Source organism: Ptychodera flava, chromosome 18, assembly GCF_041260155.1.
Source record: "Ptychodera flava strain L36383 chromosome 18, AS_Pfla_20210202, whole genome shotgun sequence".
Classification (NCBI taxonomy): domain Eukaryota; kingdom Metazoa; phylum Hemichordata; class Enteropneusta; family Ptychoderidae; genus Ptychodera; species Ptychodera flava.
This window is the reverse complement of record NC_091945.1, coordinates 36,419,913-36,439,996: the sequence shown is the minus strand read 5'-3', so window position 1 is coordinate 36,439,996 and position 20,084 is coordinate 36,419,913. Positions and strand designations below refer to the sequence as shown.

The following is a 20,084-nucleotide window of genomic DNA, read 5'->3' as shown; positions in this document are numbered from 1 at the left end:
TTAGTCACAAGGTAATTTACTAACAAAGACACAACATGCATATGATTTTACTACTTGGGGAGAACCATGTGATCTATGGAAGGGGTGGGAGGGAAATAGCAATACACTACAGTAGACCATCAGGGCTATGGAAGGCAAGGATACTGTAAAGGGAACACAGGGACTCAGCGAATTTACGCGATTGAACTAAAACATGGTCAAGTTATTAAATGATAGCATCTCTAACCTTTATCGGTTCTAAACTTTACAAAGTTTACAAAATGTATGTTACAAGTTACAACTACCCTTTAGATAGACATCTTCTTGTCTGTATTTGATTTGACAAGAGTACAATGGCGACTATTGCTCCATTCTAAGAGGAAATATTCATGTCATTTCCTGCAGAATATGTACACTAGGTGCAGTGTAAAGTCTGAATTATTTTTCATGTCTTTGGACCATAACTCAGACATCCTTGAACAGATTCTCTTCAAACTTCGCACAAAGGCATAACACTATTGCCTACATGTGCATGTCAAATAAGTTCACGATACGATCCAATATGGCCGCGAGGCGGCCATTTTGTTTGTGATTTTTCGTGTCTTTGAACCATAACTCAAACATCCTCGAACCGATTCTGTCAGCAGAGGATGTTGAGAAGGCAAACAATAACGGAAATTAATCTACTATAATTACACTCACATCACAATACTCCCTTTTGCTATCATTTATTCCCAGTACCAACGTTTCTAATCAATCACATCTAAATCAGTTCTAAACTTTACAAAGTTTAGAGAATACTGTATGTGACAAAGTAAAGCTAACTTTATGTGTCTTTTTGTCTGTTCAATATTATGGCTAAAATGACGATTATTACTCCTGCATTCTGAGCAGAAATTTTCATGTCACGACGTGTGTTATTACACATTGTAGCGTAACATCTGAATTATAACATTTTGCTCTGTACTTTTTTCAAAATTCATGCAGACTTTCATATTGATTTCATTGTGATAAACTGGCGTCCCACTCTTCAAAAAGTGATTGTGCATATAAGCTTAATATTGTGATCTTCGTTGAAGGACTTCAACTTCAAAATCTTGAATCGTTTCAGTCATTTTTTTATCCATTGTGTAATGTGACAATTTGACATGGTGGTGAAGAGACTGTCCACCTATTGCTACAGTTTAATTATAGATTCCAGGTTCCACCGCTCTGTGTTGGGGACTAGAGAATAGAAGCTGCACGCTTTAATAGCAAAGTGACATTCTGATTGCCACTGTTGTAACTTTATCCTTTTGGTGGTTGTGTATATTTACAAACTTGTTGACATATTATTTTTCCCAACACAAACCACATGGTTCTCTGAGCTTCGTCAACTTCAAATTCATTAGCCTCAGACACAAAGCTAGTGAACCCTGGACCCTGCAATCACATCGTCACACTATGCTGATTGACTGGCAAAAACCCAGTGAGTGATTGGTAGCAAGATACTTTCTTGTACATTTATTGGCAGTTATGTTAGAGGCAGGTATATTCAATGAATTGAACTCTCTGCAATCCTGGCTATCAACAATCCTTGACACCTGCACATTTATCAGATGATGGTCTTATCATCACCACGCCAAATTACACAAGAGATGAAAAAGATTTAAATGACGATTGTGAAATGAGAAGTCCTGCGCTGTAGATCTTTACTCTGCAACTGAAGATAACACACGTTCTGCAGGAAATGAAATGAATATTTCCGCTTAGTATTGAGCAATGGTCGCCATTTTCCTTTTTCTAAATCACATTATTAATAAGATGAGAAGACGTCTAAAGGACAGGTTTACTTTATAATGTATATTTTCTAAACTTTGTTAAGTTTAGAACAGATTTAGACAGGTGGAAAACGCTCACTTCGTGATTAACACAAAGTTTGTACTAAAGATTTGGATCAGTTACTCTTTAAGAATTATCGGTCACAAAGAGCTAATCGTCATAAGATAATTTCCTAAGGGTTGGACCATTTGATATTCTGAGGGGGGCTTGGAAGATTGACCGTGGGACGCTTTTTTGTCCCTGCTTCACAAGGACTTATTTATTTTTGACTGTGTCTGTGTGCATTTGCACATCTTTTTTCACTCTGCCATTCAAAAGAATGTTTCTTGTGCACATGGGCGCTCTAAAATGCCAATATTTGCCATTCTGTTTGTGTAAGATGCTGTTCTTCATATGACATGGCAAAAACAGTCCAGGGAAAGAAATTTAAACCAGCACAAAATTTACATGGAACTTGAAGCAAACAGCATCTGCCAGGTTTAGCCAATGGAGTTATTCATTGAAAAAGCTATCCCGGGAGCAATAGTTTGAGGTGAGGGGAAGATTAAATTTTGATTGGGTAGGGGACATATTTTTGCTCGCTGGGAGCAGATTTTAGTTTTTTGGACGGTCAGGCAGGGCAGATATTGGTTGATTGGCCTTGGGACCGGATAATGATTTTACAGAGCAGGGGAGCTTAAAAAATTCATAATTGGGAGGGGAAACAAGCAAAAATGTGTGGGGAGTTCGTATAAATGAATTTTGAGTATGGGAGGGTAAGGCAAAAAAATTTTACTTTGGGCAAACTATGAAAAGCTAATTAATTACCTCATGGACTTAAAATTAGTCAGTTCACATTATTAAAAATTTGTCCTGAACAATATCTCTTATCATAATAAGAACCCCTTTAAAAGTGCATTGTTCGTTGGCCACACCTGATCTGCTTCAGAAAGCTGGAAAGTTGAAAAGAAAATAGAAACATCCTTTACTACAACAAAATTACTGATGGAGACATATTAGAACTCATGGAGGGCTCAATCTGTAAGAAAACCACTATCTGCTGTTAGTGATTAAGTTTGTTCCAGGTATTAGGATAAAAGCATGTCATGGCTTATCGACATTTAAAGATATTATAAGTTGATGTGCCCAGAGCATGCCAAAAATTACAGAAGTTATAAAATTTGATGCCCGGAGGGTGTGCCAAAAATTTTAAGCAGAGACTTAAAGTAACTGTATGTGCATTATTTTTTCCTTCATATCTGCGGGCAATCATTTTATTTTTTCTGCCATCCTTGGCAGTAATTGTTTTTAAAGGCAGCCTCTTTGAATAATCCCCCTCCCCAAAATCTTCAAAGCCCTCTCCCCAGGATATCAAATGGTTCACCCCTAACAAAAATAGCACACACACAGAGCTTTTAAAAGGGGGTGAACCATGTGATTTGTGGAAGGGATGGGAGGAAATATTGTGTGAACAAGTTTTTCCTCCATCATGGTAGGATTGTTTCCAAAGTCTAAGTCAGTCTGTTTTCTTAATTAATGTAAAATTCATCAACTGGAACTTTCAGTTTCAGACTAAAGCAAAATTAATAATCTTTTGCTCCTTGAGTGATTAACAAATTTTCATTCTCTGAATCGCCCATCCCAAAATCAAATGGTACTTACATAAACAGTACGAATGAACCCTGTGCCCCTAAGAAAGCTTGTCAGCTTGAATTAAATGTATATGCCTATGGAGCAATAACTTTGCAACAACAACATCTACTTTTCAAAATTCTACAAATTTTGGAGAAGCCCCCTTTTTCAATTGTGACATCTGTACTGGAAATTCCAATTTGGAATTTCCAATTTGGAATTTCCAATTTGGAATCATTCCAATTTGGAACCATTCCACTCCAATTTGGAACCGTTCCACTCCAATTTGGAACCATTCCAAAATGGAATGGTTCCATTCCATTCCATTCCATTCCAGGTATTATCACATGCCGCCGATGACTTACTTCTACTATCTGAGACACCTACGGGGCTACAGAATGCTATAAATTCAATAGGGCATTATTGTGAAACATGGCATTTAGGCATAAACATTCTCAAATCAAAAATCCTGGTTTTCAACAAATCGGGGGAAAATTTTCAACAAATTTAAATTTACTATACATGGTAATGAGTTGGAAAATGTGTCAACATATACTTACCTTGGCATAAAGTTAAATATTACAGGAAAACTAAATAGAGCACAAATTGATTTGAAAAACAGAGCTATGAAGGCATGTTTTAAATTGAGACAGTTACTCTTTGCAGAATCAAATATTCCAATTAAGGTCCATTTACAAATGTTTGATGCCATGATAAAACCTATTCTGCTATACTGTACAGAAGTATGGACTGCGGACATATGCACAAATGCAAAAACCATACTCACAAAGTAACAAACACAATTGAAAAGTTGCACATTAAATTTTGCAAGCACATACTTAAAGTGAATAACAAAGCATCCAACATAGCATGTTTAATGGAACTGGGTAGATATCCTCTAATTGTTTCAAGTATAACACAAATGGTTAAATATTGGTTAAAAATAAGTAAGAAAGCAGATACAACACTGACTCGTGAGGCTTATGACCTGGGTTGTCAACTGGACAATGCACATACAGATAATTGGGTGTCAGGAATTAAACAATCGTTGCTGCTCGTAAATATTGGAGATGCCATGAATGTAAAGATAGAAAATGACAAACAGTTTAAAACTAATTTCAATGTAAAAGTTAAACAGCTATTTGAAAAATGTGCATTTGAATTGATTCATGATGATACCAGACAAGGGCACCATAAAAATAAACTTCGCACATACAGAGAGTTGAAAAAAGATTTCTCTCTCGAAAGCTACCTTCATGTTATAAAAAACCCAGATCACAGATCAGCCCTGTGCAAGTTACGCATTAGTGCACACATACTACACATAGAAACAGGTAGATATAGAAACCTTGATGTCATAGACAGAGCATGCCCAATTTGCCAAACAAACAAGTAGAAGATGAGATACATTTTCTTTTTCATTGCAAAGGATACACAGACATTAGACATGATTTTTTCAGTAAACTAAACATTTGTAAAAACGCATTCAGAGGCACACAAGACCTTGTAAGCATCTTTTCAAGGACAGATAAAGCATCACTATGTGAATTGGGAAAATACATACATACATGTTTTAAACTCAGACAAGACAAAATGAAAAAGACAAAGTAAACTATTTATGAACCTTTAATATGTTGACCTCATGTATAGATATTTATATTTATATATATATTATATATACTCTTTCATTGTTGTTTTTTGCATAACCTTTATTGTACTTAATGATCAAGATCCCAACTGGGATACGATTTCAATAAAGGCTTACTTTACTTTACATTTCCTGTCATCTGGCGTTATGTAATACCAAGGGATGGAACATTTGATATTCAGGAGGGGGTAGGGTCTAGAAGATTGATGAGGTAGCATTACTTTTTACCAGATCCCTTGTACATTTTTTACTCACTCCCACCTTTTCTTTTTATCAAACCTTCTCTGTCTATTTTTTGTTGTTGACATTTGCTTATGTATTTAGGATCTGCTTGTCCCATTGCTATAGAAGTTGATATGCATGTTCCTAAAGATGACCTCCAGTACCTAAGTTGGAGACATTTGCTTTTGTCATTCTTGTTTTCCTGGTTTAAATATTTCTCGAATGGACCAATTCAAACCGAATGTGAGCACACTGTCCTTGACGGTATTTTTATCGATATCTCACGATCCGCGTGCAGTTGCCACATCAAATATCGACCGTTGGCATTAAAAACTTGTGTTTTAAAAATGTTACCAGTGGGAGTGCCACTTTAAGGTGACCAGAGGCAAGTTATACATGAGTTTACAAAATAAAATCGTTAAAATGGCATTTGAAAATATGATAAGATATGATAGCCTTTGAGCTGATAATGTAGATTTGGAAAAACAAGTTTGCTGTATGTTGTTTACTGTGTTACAGGATCAAGTGGCATACACGGCACAGACTTTGTTGAGGGTATTATGTCATGGTGGTTACAAGAAAGTACTTGGCATGGAGGGGGATTCATGTAAGTATTCTGGCATGCCTCTTTTTATCTCGTCTACACTGCTATCGGTAAACTGTACTTGACCTGTGACCTTTCACTGAATCAATGTTACCACCTTCAACTCTATTTTCCTTCACTACTGGTCAGGGTATCATCCAGTAACATTACCAAAGTAAACAACTACAATCAAATGTGTCTTATCAGTTATCATGTTTTGGAAATCTGTTGAGTAAATGAAGTTTTCACAGACTTCCTTTTGTAAAAATATAAATTCAGTTTTTTCCAATAGTGTAAAGACAGGGTTAGTAACCATTTTGAATTTCAAATATCAGTAAATATTTGGTTATTTGTTAATCTTGTCTTAAACTTGACACTATGACCTTCTATTGATATTATTGATAGTAAAAGATAATATTTTAAAGATTCCTTGGGCAGAGTGTGAGCAAAATCTTAATATTTGAAGTTACAATGCCCTTACTAACTGTAATTGAACTACAAAGACACAACGTTTCACATTCAGAAAGTTTAGCCCTCTTCACTCAAAGCATTGCTTTTTCTTTTCTGTCATTTCTGTAGCCATAGCAACAGACATGTCAGTATGGGAGGGTGTGGTGGTTACCCCTAGTGACAAAGCCTATGAGAAACCAGAGAAGAAAGAGGAAGAGGAGGGGGGAGCTGAAGGGGGTGAAGAAACAATGGAATCCCAGGAAACATCATGATACAACAGGTTTGTATTCAGTGTGAAACTCCTGATCAGTTCTTTCTAGAATGATGTTTGTTAGTTTGTCTACAAAATACTCCAACTAGTTATCACCCAATCTTAAATACTCCAACTAGTTATCACCCGATCTGAATGTCACATCACTCACATATTGGACAATAAATATCCCATAAGAGGTTAGGTTTGAATATACATGATTGCAAGCACAAGATCACAATTTGTTACCCTTCCAAGGAATAGTGTGCAATGTGAGGGTATTATCAATATTTTGGTGCATATTTATGTATCTCAGATGGTACACTGTACATCACAGTAGATTTGCTTTGGATTATTCTGATGTTGGTTGATTGTCATCAAAAACTACTGTAATTTGATCAGTCTGCCACCAAATTTTGGATGCAGAACCATCGTTGATTACTTTGAATGATGGGAATTTCATGTACAATATTGAATTACTATCTACCTTGAAAGATGGAAAATTCCCTTGAGATGGTATATATGTTCACATTATCTTTTGTATATAGGAAAATGGAAGCAATAGTAGTCAACTGGTTAAGGTAAAATCGGAAATTGCGTTGGGAAACAGGAAGTGTATAACATATTTTCTTACTCTTCCTTAATGACAGATGTGCACATCCAAGACAGAGTGTGCTTCAAGATATCTGATATTTCAGTAGTTTTGAAGTTTGTGGAGGACTGGTACCATTACTACCAATCTGCGTGAACTCTTCGGTGTCAATATTTTAAGTAGCTTTCACAAAAAGTACAATTAAAGAAACTTTTTCAGAAATTTCATCATATGTTCAGTACGTTCATTGTACTTGATGTCATCTATGTGCAGTTTTTCCTCAACTGTTAGCCATGATGTATGCAGTGTATAAGGACTTATCAATATGATGTATTTTTCTGTCTGGCAAAATTCTAGTTCATTTTTTTAATATCAATTCTCTAGGTAGTTGGCACGGATCCATTTCATAGCCATTTTTGTATTTTTTTTATGATACTTTTACAACTGTAACACAAAGCAACTTTTGCCAAATCATCGGAATTTATTTAGTTTGACATAAACATCTGTGTACTAAGTACTGCTGACATTTTCTAGCAAATCAGATGAAGTGTACATTGTGTAGTACTATGCATATGACCCCTGCTGTAATACATTTTCTGATTGGCCACTACTTTTGCACCAGGGTCAAGGGTCATGTACATACTCGCCCATGATAGCCATTAAATGAATTTTTTTATCACTTAAAAAACACCAGGTAGTTTTCCTTTTACGCCAATTTTAACTTTATATTAAACATCACATATGTACTCGTCTTATTAAGAGAAATCTTCATTTTATTTCTCAGAAGCTGTACTTTCAGGTAGTGTACTTTCTAACTGCAATTTAATAAAACTCAGCGCTGTGAACTGACAAATGTAAAAGTGGATGTTGTTGTATATTGTTGTTGTTGGATGATAATGATTATTGGACCTGATTTGATGTCTATTTCCACACCCAGGTGGATATGTCTGATGGTGGATTTTAGTCCCCGAGCATATCAGTAGCCTGGTTATCAATAATCTATTCATGAATTTAAGTACTATAAGGAAGACCAGTTTGGGTCGAGACGGGAAAAACAAAACTACCCCTGATGGATTGTATAGGGCAAACAATTCATCAGTTGGACTGAACCCTAGGCTAAATCTACATGACATTCTGAAGGAAAATATGGAATGTGATTGTTCTGTGTCTCAGTGTCTGACTAGAAATTTCAAGACGTGATATTCTGATCACTGACACTGTGACACAGAGTAATCTATCCAAAAAATCGTACCACACAAAGGCATTTGAGTCTCTTTTATGCCAATCTGAGAACATCATTTATGGCATAGAGTGCACTTTGTGTGGTCTTTATATGTCGGAGAGACCGGGGGAAAACTTCCTAAGAGGATGTGTGGGCATAGGTCAGGCATTAACAACAATCTGCCAACCTGCCTTTACATTCACTTCAATGGTCCTCTTCACTCAGTATTGAACATGAAAGTAAGAATATTAGAAAAAATTTACCATCCTTCTAATAGTTCAATACTGAGTAGGCGTTATCGCAAACAACGTGAACACCACTGGATCACTGAACTTGGCACAGCTATGCCTTGTGGCTGTTATGATAACATACTAGTTGTGAGTAACCTGTCTAGCCCCAAAGGAAATACTGTCAATGTCATGGGTTTGTTTAATTCTCATTAGAGAAGACGACGAAGTCATGGCCATCGACACAGCATTAAAACCAGTAATCCCCAGTTCAGTGAAGTTAAGCCGAAGTTAAGATCACTTCTGACTGTTGAAGCTATGAATGTATACGACCCTCTGCTGCCCGAATACTGGTTAATCGCCATTATTATGGGTATAGGCAAATATCGCCTATTCAAACCTGTTCGGACAGAAAGCATCAACAGTCAGCAGAGATTGTTTTTCCCCTTGAGGTTTGTTAACAAAGGGATTGACATGATTAACATCAGCAATATCTTACACAACAAGGACGTTATGGACAAAGTACCACCTTATTTTACATTTCAAGACCCTCCTATAGTGTCCCATACCTATTCTAAGACCATAGGTAGGAAATTGTTTAATTACAATAGGGTCTTGAAAGAAATTGATATTAGGAACAATGTTCATGATGGTACTTGTGATTGTATGTCATCTCCCTTTTGTAACAAACCTCACGGTCATATAACAACTGTGACATGGAGATTGTTATACATCCTAAGCTTCGGCAGCTGTTCCAGTTTGGCCCAAAATATCGCGAGCCACCCAAAGTAAACTGGAACTTTAAGTTAATCATGGATGCTGCTGAGGCTTATGCTAAGAAGTGGGCTGCCCTCGAAGACGAAGACGTTGGATGTATTTCGGACTGGCTTCGCACAGTCCGTGATAAGGTAAAATCTTGCATTTCACATCTTTATTCTTCACATGTTGTCATCAACACTACATCTGCCTTCGATGACCCTTCTGTACAGGAATGTCTAGATGCTTTACACAATAATATGTTGTTGTGCCTGCAGACAACAACAACATCATCATCTTTGTCTGCAAGCAATATTACATTCAATGTTTAAAGAACGAACTTCAGATTAACTCAGATGATGAGAGTAGCACAACATACTCTCTTTCAACCTTATCTGAAGAGGAAATATTGCAGAACCATTCAACAGTTTTGAGTGAATTTGGCATCGAGTTAGCGCAAGATGACAAGGTATTACCTAATCTATATTGGATTCCTAAGATTCCTAAGATTCCTTTTAACTATCATTTTATCAACCATTAAATCTGGTTTGGTACGGTATCGTGACAAAGTTTATAAAACTAGTGGGGTCAAGGAAATGTGGATATTAAAGAACTCCAAAGAATTGTTACATATTTTACAAAATAACAAAAACATGTACAATTCAATCCACACATTTGATTTTTCAACGTTGTACACAACCATCCCACATAAGAAACTTAAACACAGGCTATCATCTCTCGTAAAGAAAGCCTTCTTTTACAAGAATGGTAGTCGTAGGTATGAATACATTGCCATCAAGCGCAACTTGGGCTATTTCACCAACAACAACGATGCCAAACTCAAATACAGTGATGTTGAAGTGATTCAAATGCTATATTTCCTAATTGACAACATATTTATCAAGTTTGCTGGCATGACATTCAGGCAAACCATAGGCATTCCCATGGGCACAAACTGCGCCCCACTTCTTGTAGACTTATTTTTGTATTCGTATGAAGCAGAGTTCATGCAATCACTTCAGAAATCTGGGTGTAAAAGGATTGCCAAGCGATTTAACAACACCCACAGATATATTGATGATCTCATCAGTTTAAACAATCCTGGTATATCCAATTATCTACACCACATCTACCCAGATGATTTAGAAATAAAAGAAACAACTGAAAGTGTGGACTCGGCATCATACCTAGACGTATTTTTTGAAATTAGACAAAATACGCTATATACTAAGCTGTATGACAGAAGAGATGATTTCAATTTTGAAATCATTAATTTTCCCTTTTTGTCAAGCAATATACCATCAACTCCAGCTTATGGTGTGTATATTTCACAACTCCTTAGATACAGTAGAGCATGCAATTCATATGAAGACTTTCGAGTTAGACACAGCCTATTAGCTCAAAAGTTAGTGAGGCAAGGATTCTCAGAAAGTAGATTAGTGAAATCATTTAAGAAGTTCTACGGTAGATACGGAGATGTTGTATCAAAATATGACCTGTCTGTTTCTCGAATGATGAGTGACAGCATACCAAATTTTGACTCACAAAAGTAATTTGGTGAATTCACCAAATAACAATGGATTTGTCACTTTGGGTCAATCTTGACGGGTGCAGCTAGCTGGCAGGGTATGCTTACCCATTCCGGACACCTGGTACCACCACTATTTCGTGGTTCAAGATGACCCCATTGCCTTTGTCATTTTCGATATATTCCTTGGACCTGGTAAATTTCATAGTTACCTTGAATGATAATGATTATTGGACCTGATTTGATGTCTATTGTATCAATGGCTTGGATATGAAAGTCCCAGTGTTACACTTAGAATCCTCATGTAAAATAGCCAGGACATTTGTGTAAAACAGCTGTTTTACACATGTCCTAGCTGTTTTATATCTTGTCTGTTTCACACAAATGTCCCTGCTGGTTTACACTGAGTAGTCAGATCAACATTACAGTTGATATGATGATGTCACATGATTCAGTGAGTTCAAAGTTCATTTCTCATGTGATGTAGGAACCTCATTTGCTCAGGTGTACCTTGCTTCAGTGGCAGTGCAGTTGTTGGATTTCTAATCAACACAGTTGATTACATACCATCACAGACAAAAATTACAAAACACATGTGGTAGCATCCTCATTATTTAATGCATGATCATTTAGTTTGGTTCAAAGTATAAAATTTGATTAGAAAAAGTAGAAAATATACCTGTACATTGAACAATGCTTCAGAAATGCTGAAAAAACAGTCTGTGAATTGAGTAATTTGGGACAAGGAAACTCAAACATATTAAACTGTTTAAATGGAAACAAAAACATGTAGGTATATACCTCTGTGTTATGTTTATTATCACAGTCGAGGTTGAGGGACTGTGATGTTATTTTCACATGTGTTTCCAGATTTGATATGGCACCTGTATACAAAAACAGTGCTGAGGGTTATACTTTCCCATATTATAGTAATTATAGTAAGATACACTTCAAATTGTCAATGAATCCAATCTTGAGTATATAACTGCCTTATTACTAGTATCTGATGCATAGTTAAGTAAAAGCCTACCCTATGGCAGTGAAAGAGACTTTTTACAAATTAGTGAAGATGTGGAAAGTTGTTGCGATCTTCTCTTACAGTATATACATTTTCAAATAAATTGAAAACAGCTGAATTAGTCAAGCTGTATAGTGAAATTATTGTGACATTAACTTTTCATGCTTTTGGTTTTTCAATGTTTAATATGCTTTTCAGGTAGTCTGTAAATATTTTTATACACACACACACACACACACACACACACACACATATATATATATATATATATATATATATATATATATATATATATATATATATATATATATATATATGTATATGTATATGTATATATGATGCCACACCCACCAAACATTCAGTATAATCAGGTCTGTTAGTTTTGATATATATTTGACTAAGCTGAAGCTCAGCTTTGGCTTAAGTGATTTGATCACCAATTTACTTGGGTCTTTTTCTATTTTCTTGTTACATAGTTTTCTGCAGTGTATCAAACATCGGTAAAATATGAATTACTATCAAATATTACAATACAGGGACAATCAAAGTCATACTTACCTGGCCCACGTATGGTAACTAAATAATATAACTATCATCTAAAAAATAGTGCCTTCAATATTGATATATGGCTCAATTTCAAAACTTCATTGAATTTGCAAAATTCCAGTGCGCCAAACATTCAGCATAATCAGGTCTGTTAGTTTTGATATATGTCCAAGTATGGCAACTCATTATATATGCAAATTAACTGATTCATAGAATGTCATGCTGATCAGAATCTCAGCATTACTAAAATTATTAACCATGATCAGTGTACTTCAGAAGTCTCATCAAAATCACTGCTATCAGTTTGTTACACGGCCTTATTATAGAAATTCATCAAATACGCAAATAAGCTAATTATCAAGAGTCACCCTCGTCAAACTTTCGTTACTACTGAACCTAAGTACAACTGTTGTACCACTAAGTAATTGCGGTAAGTTTTTGAGATAGTTCATTCGGTTCAGTTTTTTCAATAGTTCATGAACACAGTCCATGGGGTTTCTAACTGTAATACAACGTAAGAAGGTAGAACTTTTGGAAGCAACTGTAAGATGGGGCTGAAACTTTTCAGAAAAGATGTGATGAGACAGTCCATAGTTTGCAGTTTTAGAGGGAATTATATGGTGTACTTGAACATTTACCAGGAGTCTCCTTTATGTGTAGCGTTGTTCATACAAACTTCACCGGACAAATAAGACACACGTGTTACCTACTGTCCACACTTCTGCTTCACGTAATTGTGAATCCGTATTTACTTAGAGCTGCGTTGTAAGAGTAGCTGAGGAGAGGTCTTGGAAACCACCTCGCATCTCAAAGTTTTGGTTATCGCCTTCAACTTTCTGTGAATAGGAAAAATTTTCCAATCCGGAAATTGCACGATTTCTCTCAGTGTCCTCTAACAATTCTATTGGTTGACCTTCGGTGTCGGCACTTGCAATCTCGTTGTCGTACATAGCGCCATCATTGACTGCTTGGGATTGTTGCTTGGCCAAAGTTGTCTCCAGCTTCACTTTGGTGTCTGTATCTGAGTCCGTTGTATATGACTCATCATCAATGTCAACCGGTGCTTCTTCGTCTGAATAATCCACGTTGTCATGGTTACTAACGTCGTAACTACCTTGTCTGGTGATGCCGTCATTTTCATCGATTGTAGATTGTTCTATTTGTTCAATTTTTCCGTCCGTCTCTGAATCGGTCGTACGCGATCCTCCATCATCCCCAGCATCTGGCATCTCGCTCTCGATGATGCCGTTGGTTTCAGCGATTACGGGTTCTTCCAATTCAATTCTACTGTCCGCCTCAGAATCGGTGGTACGTGATGCCTCTGGTGTGACGACAACATCGGTTTCATTGGATGTGGGTTCTTCCGACTGCCCAAGTCTGATGTCGGCCTCAGAATCGGTGGTAGGTGATGCTTCTGGTGTGACGACACCATCGGTTTCATCGAGTGTGGGTTCTTCTGATTGCCCAAGTCTGATGTCGGCCTCAGAATCGGTGGTACGTGATGCTCCATCATGTTCGACATCGCCTTCGGCTGCGGTCATATCATTACTATCTTTACTCACACTGTAACCAACTGGTGTTCTCCCACTGGTCCAATCTGTGGCCGATTCTTGGTCCGCCGCTCTGTCTGTTTCGGAGTCAGTCGTATCAGATACTCTGTCGCCTTCGATGCCGTTTCCCGTGGTAACCTGACCATCATCTGTTTCCATGACATTCTGGTTTGGTGCATCATCTTTGACATCAATCGTTTGCGAGATTGTCGTGTCGTCTACCTCATCGTCCCTGATATATGGAAATGGTAAGAATAAGTAAAATTACTATTGACAGCAGTCGAGTAGGGTTGTAAATCCTGGAAACATACCAGCAAGTAGTTGTTTCGAAACTCTGAATACGGCGAAGTCAGTGGTCTTTAATCTGTTCGCCCGATCCCTTAAAAAATACATCTACAATCATCAATGATAGCAATGGGTTTGGCCAAAACTATGGTGGCGAAACACTTAAATATGCTTTACTGTCGATATTGAATATATCCAATGACAATCCTGTATCCAAACAAATGAAATTTTAATGTTAGCTTAGTATAGTATAAGGATTTTCGGAGAGGGACTTCTATAAAAAAACACAACAAAAAAACCATGCAAAGTAATAGAATTACGACTTTGATAAACTGCCAAAACTTAAAAAGCCAAGGAGGTACTTTAATATAAATATCTAGAACAGTATGAAGTCACACCGTACATAATTACAGAATTCACTACCTGTCTTTTGCTGTTTCTTGTTAGTTTTATGTGGCAATGTACTGAATTTGTAACCGTCTGCCGCTTTTTTGAACAACGTTGTATTATCTATATTTAATTCCATCATATGACCATGGAGAATTGTGCAATGAGACAAGTCATGCGGTTAGGATTTAAGTTTAAATCTGTGGTTGTCATGTCATAACTCATATATTGAATAACAACGGTAAATTTTCTGATCTGAGGATCAGTGTTACACCAACATAATAGATATTGAAGAAATATGTTCATATTTATTACTGTTTATGCGTCTTTACAACGTGAAAGAGATTTTGTGCGCTATTGGGGGAATGTTAATGTAGCTGACACTCAGGGATTTCAATGTTACTGTGTGTGGCGTCTTGTTTCTGTAATACGCTAAGGAATAGTCTTTCAAAGGGACAAATTTACTGTTTTTTGTGCCGAGAAAATGTTGAATAGTTTTCAAAATCGTGCAAGAACTCATGTATTATTGATTTAAAAGATACCAAATTTTAAATATGACCTCGCTATTGGTTAGGCGGTTTTCGATTTGTAGGAGTAGGCTTATAATCTTAATTTAGCTTACAAGCCAGTACCATCAGCACATACCAGACACCGTGTCATCGCTTTACCCATCCGTTTTGTTTATAAGTCTGGCTGAAAGCACAGTTGTTGATGTCTCTGCCATCATATTTCAGATACTGAATCATATAATTGATCTCTAAAATAATTCTAAAATGACATGAATGACATACTGACACGGTGATATTGTCCCTTCAACGAGACAAATTACTTTAATGTACCTGACGACGATAAAATTATGAAACTGTAAACTAAAAGTCAAAAAACAACATTTGCAAAATTACCAACCGATTGTCTTCATCACTGACTTGATCGCTGTTGTTGATGCCAACAAAGGTTGTCAGTTGGTTCTCCACCTCCTGTTCAATTCTCACGTCTGTGACGGAATCTGTGGTGTGTGACACATCATCGGTGCTTGTTGGCATCGGAGGCTCGATTTCAGGTGAACCCGTTGCCATGTTGTTTGTTCCCGTTGTCGGCAAGGAAGAATCATCTTCTGCATTTTCTCCATCCATTGCAACAGAATCTGACTGGTTCACAAGTCTGGAGTTTTTAACGAAATTAAATCAAACAATATCTATTGTTTGGCTGGAACAATATTGGCCTTCTATAAACATAACTGTTATATTATAACTCACAGTCTGCCGACATCTTCATCGTTATATTAAGGGGTAGTTTTAGGGCAGCCAGACGAGTAATCTATTACCAACAAAAATTGAAATTTTAATTTCTGTATCTTATGGGATGTTTCATATGAGTGATACCAAGGTATAACAAACAAACAAACAAACAAAATAATAGAGCTGAAAATTTTAAAACAGTATGGTATGCCTTAACATAAACATATAGAACAGTATTTTGTAATAGTGTTACAGTACTGAATACATAACCCTTTCTTTTGATGCTTCTTGTTATTGCCACTAAAGCCTTTAGCAATGTACTTTAGCTGACATTCTCTTTTTATTCATTGCTTATTTCAACAATATTGAGTTGCCGTGGTTAATTCAATTCAACGGATGAAGGACACTACAAAATCTCTACTGTGTGTGGCAGTGGTTTATGTAACAGGCAAAGGAATAGAGGTTCCAAGAGGAAAGCTTCGAAGGGACAAAGTCACTGTTTTTGACTCATTCCAAGAAAATGAAAAAGTCTTAAGCATTCGCAAAATAACCCACCGATTGTCCTCATTGCTGACTTGATCGCTGTGATTGATGTCAACAAAGGTTGTTAATTGGTTTTCCTCTTCCTCTTCCTGGTCGTCGTCGTCGTCGTCGTCTAAAGGTCCTTCCTGTTCAATTCTCACGTCAGTATAGGAATCCGTAGTGTGTGATACATTATCGGTGCTTATTGGCATCGAAGGTTCTACCTCTGTCAAATCCATCGCTTCATTAGTCGTTCCGTTTGTCAACCAAACAACTTTTCCAGGTCCGTCATCCAGGTGAGAATACGGCCTGGATGTTTGTATAGAATTAAAACAGATGACGTTGTGGAAAGGACACAGATCATTCCATTAAAACTGTAAACTCTTTATCTGTTGTGTGTGTGACTGTGTGTGTTGTCGCAGTTGCTGTTTTCATAGATACAATAAATTTTGTAAATGCCTAATGGTGTGCTTCGCAACATTGAGTGTGTCACGAACCATATTCAGTGTTTGAAAGTTGAAGTAAAAACAAATTTCTTTCAGTTGCTTTTAATTGAACTACTTTTTCGAAACCTATTTAACCAGTTGACCTAAGAGTCGTATGGTAAACTTCGTAGTGTCAAATTAATTACAAGAACGCTCGCAATTAAAAGTGAAAAATTCATTCCTTTGTGGTTAGGTTATTTCAAACACCATTACTTTGTTTTATCACAAAATCAGTGAAAATTTCTTGGCACATGGTCATTGAACTGAGATTTGAGTGTAAAGACAAAGCACGTCGGGGCTTACCTTTTTGCCTTGAATTTTCGCGCCAAGATATTCAGTATAAGTTTGACCAAAAACCCGAGTAAGCACAAGCCAGCTATACCTCCAGCAATTATTCCAGCGATCGCCATAGCTGGTGACAAAGTCATTCCAAATACAGTATGAGCAACAAATGGGCGAAATTCGATAAGCAATATTGGAAAACTTGCAATCACGGGGCATCAAAATCAGCATGCCGCAGCTATACAAATGCAAAGGTAATCTTTGGGGGGAAAGGACACAGCCAATTTATCTTAAACATAACACAGGAGTCAAATCATTCTGCAAGGCCGTAGTGTGACGTCACTTATTGTCTCCCCAGCCAGGGTGATGTGTAGTACACTTTGACACACCTCTAACTTTTTAAAGTCAAATCAAAAACAGTTTTCACGAGGGTCTACGATCAAATCCAGGAACGCTGAAGACAAGTCAAGTTTCTTTTGTCAGCATTTAAACCTTGCTCGAACCGACGATTCTTAAAGAAGACATTACTTCACCTTTTGGAAAGTGAAGTGATAAGACTTTTACACAGGTTTCGTCGAGATTTCGCACAATCTTCCTCACAAAACAAAGTTAGGCAAGCGGAAAGAACTGGGCTATGACTCACTGTAATTTCAACGTAAAGAGAAATACATCATCTTGCGTCAGTACAGAGACAGATGGACTTTACCTGTGAATATGTAACCCGGCCGCTGATCACGAAAGCGGTTTTTACGACAGCGAAAAGGAAAGTTGTCCGACGACAATCAGAGATAAACTTTAAAATAGCATCTACTGTGTTTTACTCGAGACTGTTCTTGGGAATATCACAAAACAGTTTCCGGGTTCAAAATGTCTTACGTTGCCGTCATTGTAGTGTACATACATTGAATAGACCTCGCCCATCAAAACGATCCAACCATTGTTATGAGATTCACTCAGGTGTTAAGACTTGCCCAGTCCGTGTGGGAGCAGAAATGTACGTAGAGTGCTTCTTGACTTCTTCTACTGATTGGGCGTGTGACTGGGACATAGTTGACTGTGCGTTTTTACCATGATAGTTTTGTGTCATTTTCCTTCATACTCTAACTTAAAATCGCCATACGATCGGAAATTTTACACAACCTAGAACTAATTTGAAAATTTCGTTGCTTTGATGTGTTGACACAATTGAACAGAGCAGCACTTCAGGCAGTCAAAGTATGTAACGCCGAGTAAATTGACACACTGTCAAGCTTTCTTGTCTCTCCACATTATGCGATCACTTTGAATTACTCACCTGACAGGGTTTCTGCCATGGTTCGGTGACGTCACTTGAACACCAAAAAAACTGTGTTTTTCAAGTTTGGTCGTACAAAATAGAGCGCATAAATAGTACGCCGGCGTGAACTCGGTTCACCTCCCTTTCTCTCGCTATTCAAATGCGATGTTAAAGCCAGTCTGTATTGTCAGCCAAGAGTCGGGTGAAAGGTCGAAATCTCTCAGCAAAAGTACTCAGGTAACTACTATTACACGCATGGCACGAATCACTTTTCATTTCCGTCGGCTTTAGACTGACTTGCGTCTTTGTTCGGTTCGTACATACCAACACATCGCAAACTTCGACTATAAAACTCCAACTCTGTCTGTGCGTCCTTCTGACATCTGTCTCGCCGTCACCACGAAATCTACTGGGTGCATTTTGTTTTCACAATTATGTTCGAAAAGGTTAAGTTCGGTCAAGTTGCTAGCGAAAAGCTATTAGTATGGGATATGATTGTATGTTTTAAAGCTTGGAAGAGATCCAAATGGTTTTTGAAACATAAACCTCTTGACAATCCGTCATCGTTGAGTTGCTCAGAAAAGGGCGTGACTGATTCTGTAAAAAGAGGCATTTCTCACGATTGTGTCATGATCTTCCAAATTGGCGCAAAGAAAATTAATATCCCAGGCTCACAATACATTAGCGTCCTTGGACGCGATTGAGCCAAGATCATGAAGATCATGGCACGTTGTAAGGATTCGCATGGATTTTCAAACTTCTTTTCCTCCAAGTAGCAATTACACATTAATACTGGGGCCACTTTTAATTAACATTGCGATTAGTAACTAACAAAAAGTTATTTTTATTGTAAGTTTTCAATAATTCAACTATCTATGACTAAGTATTTCTCATCCTTTTTATATGTTAAAGTTTTGCGTTTTAATCTCCAAATCATGTCGAAATAACAAGTGTCCCACTTGTAAACACAGTCTGTATGTTTGTAACATCGATGGTAATTGTTGACAATCGAATTCTAGTCATATTATGGAGAGGGGTAGTCAGAACTGCACTCAAAAGTCGCATTATATTGGACCTATACCGATGTAAACACTGCATCCAAGCTACGTTGGCGATCGAAGAAAGTTAAAACATGTTTGCCATTATGTACATTGTAAAATTTAAAGGTTGCAGCTATGTTGATGTGATGTATCTAGGTATCATGCATGAAATACATTGTATACAAGGAGTCGCATAGGCACTCGCAGTTCCAACGATGCCCATTCCTTGAATACAATTACATATTGTACACAATATGGCTAGTAGACTAATACTGAGTATTTCAACATACTATGGGGAGAACAAAAAGAAAGTGCACGTACAATTTTTATGCAACAAAATTTCGGTAAATGAAGAGTTAACTCACAGCCAAAGATGCCTGAAGAAAATGCGCTCATAAGGCTACATATACGAATACTGGCTAGAGGAAGGGGCGGGAGAATTCAGGGGGATTTGAAAGTTTGGGGTAGTAGAAGGGGAATTTAAACGGTTTGCGCTGGATACTGGGCATTTTAAAGTATTTTGGTTCCCTATTTATTTACATTTTCAGATTCCACAGTTTGGCTGA

At 37.1% G+C, this 20,084-nt stretch overlaps 2 protein-coding genes across 3 annotated transcripts in view; one reads left to right on the top strand and one right to left on the bottom strand.

Moving 5' to 3' along the window:
* LOC139117505 (interleukin enhancer-binding factor 2 homolog) overlaps nucleotides 1-7,794 on the top strand; it is a 52,369-nt gene extending 44,575 nt beyond the window's left edge. The window contains exons 11-13 of the mRNA XM_070680676.1: nucleotides 5,801-5,888; nucleotides 6,444-6,594; nucleotides 7,215-7,794. Coding sequence (XP_070536777.1) covers nucleotides 5,801-5,888; nucleotides 6,444-6,586 — 231 coding nt within the window. The 3' untranslated portion in view covers nucleotides 6,587-6,594; nucleotides 7,215-7,794. The remainder of the gene's footprint in view (nucleotides 1-5,800; nucleotides 5,889-6,443; nucleotides 6,595-7,214) is intronic.
* Nucleotides 7,795-12,280: 4,486 nt separating this feature from the next.
* Nucleotides 12,281-18,653, bottom strand: LOC139117494 (serine-aspartate repeat-containing protein F-like). Of its 2 annotated transcripts, none has more exons than XM_070680645.1 (5): nucleotides 18,497-18,653; nucleotides 17,224-17,332; nucleotides 16,469-16,744; nucleotides 15,582-15,836; nucleotides 12,281-14,235 (listed from the first exon to the last, which is right to left on the bottom strand). In XM_070680645.1, the coding sequence occupies exons 1-5, from the start codon at nucleotides 18,513-18,515 to the stop codon at nucleotides 13,206-13,208; spliced, it is 1,689 nt and encodes a 562-aa protein (XP_070536746.1). In that variant the 5' UTR covers nucleotides 18,516-18,653; the 3' UTR covers nucleotides 12,281-13,205. The 2 variants fall into 2 exon arrangements, with proteins under 2 accessions (XP_070536746.1, XP_070536747.1); XM_070680646.1 differs by lacking the exon at nucleotides 18,497-18,653 and adding an exon at nucleotides 17,909-18,034 and having other exon boundaries at nucleotides 12,292-14,235.
* Nucleotides 18,654-20,084: the final 1,431 nt, after the last annotated feature.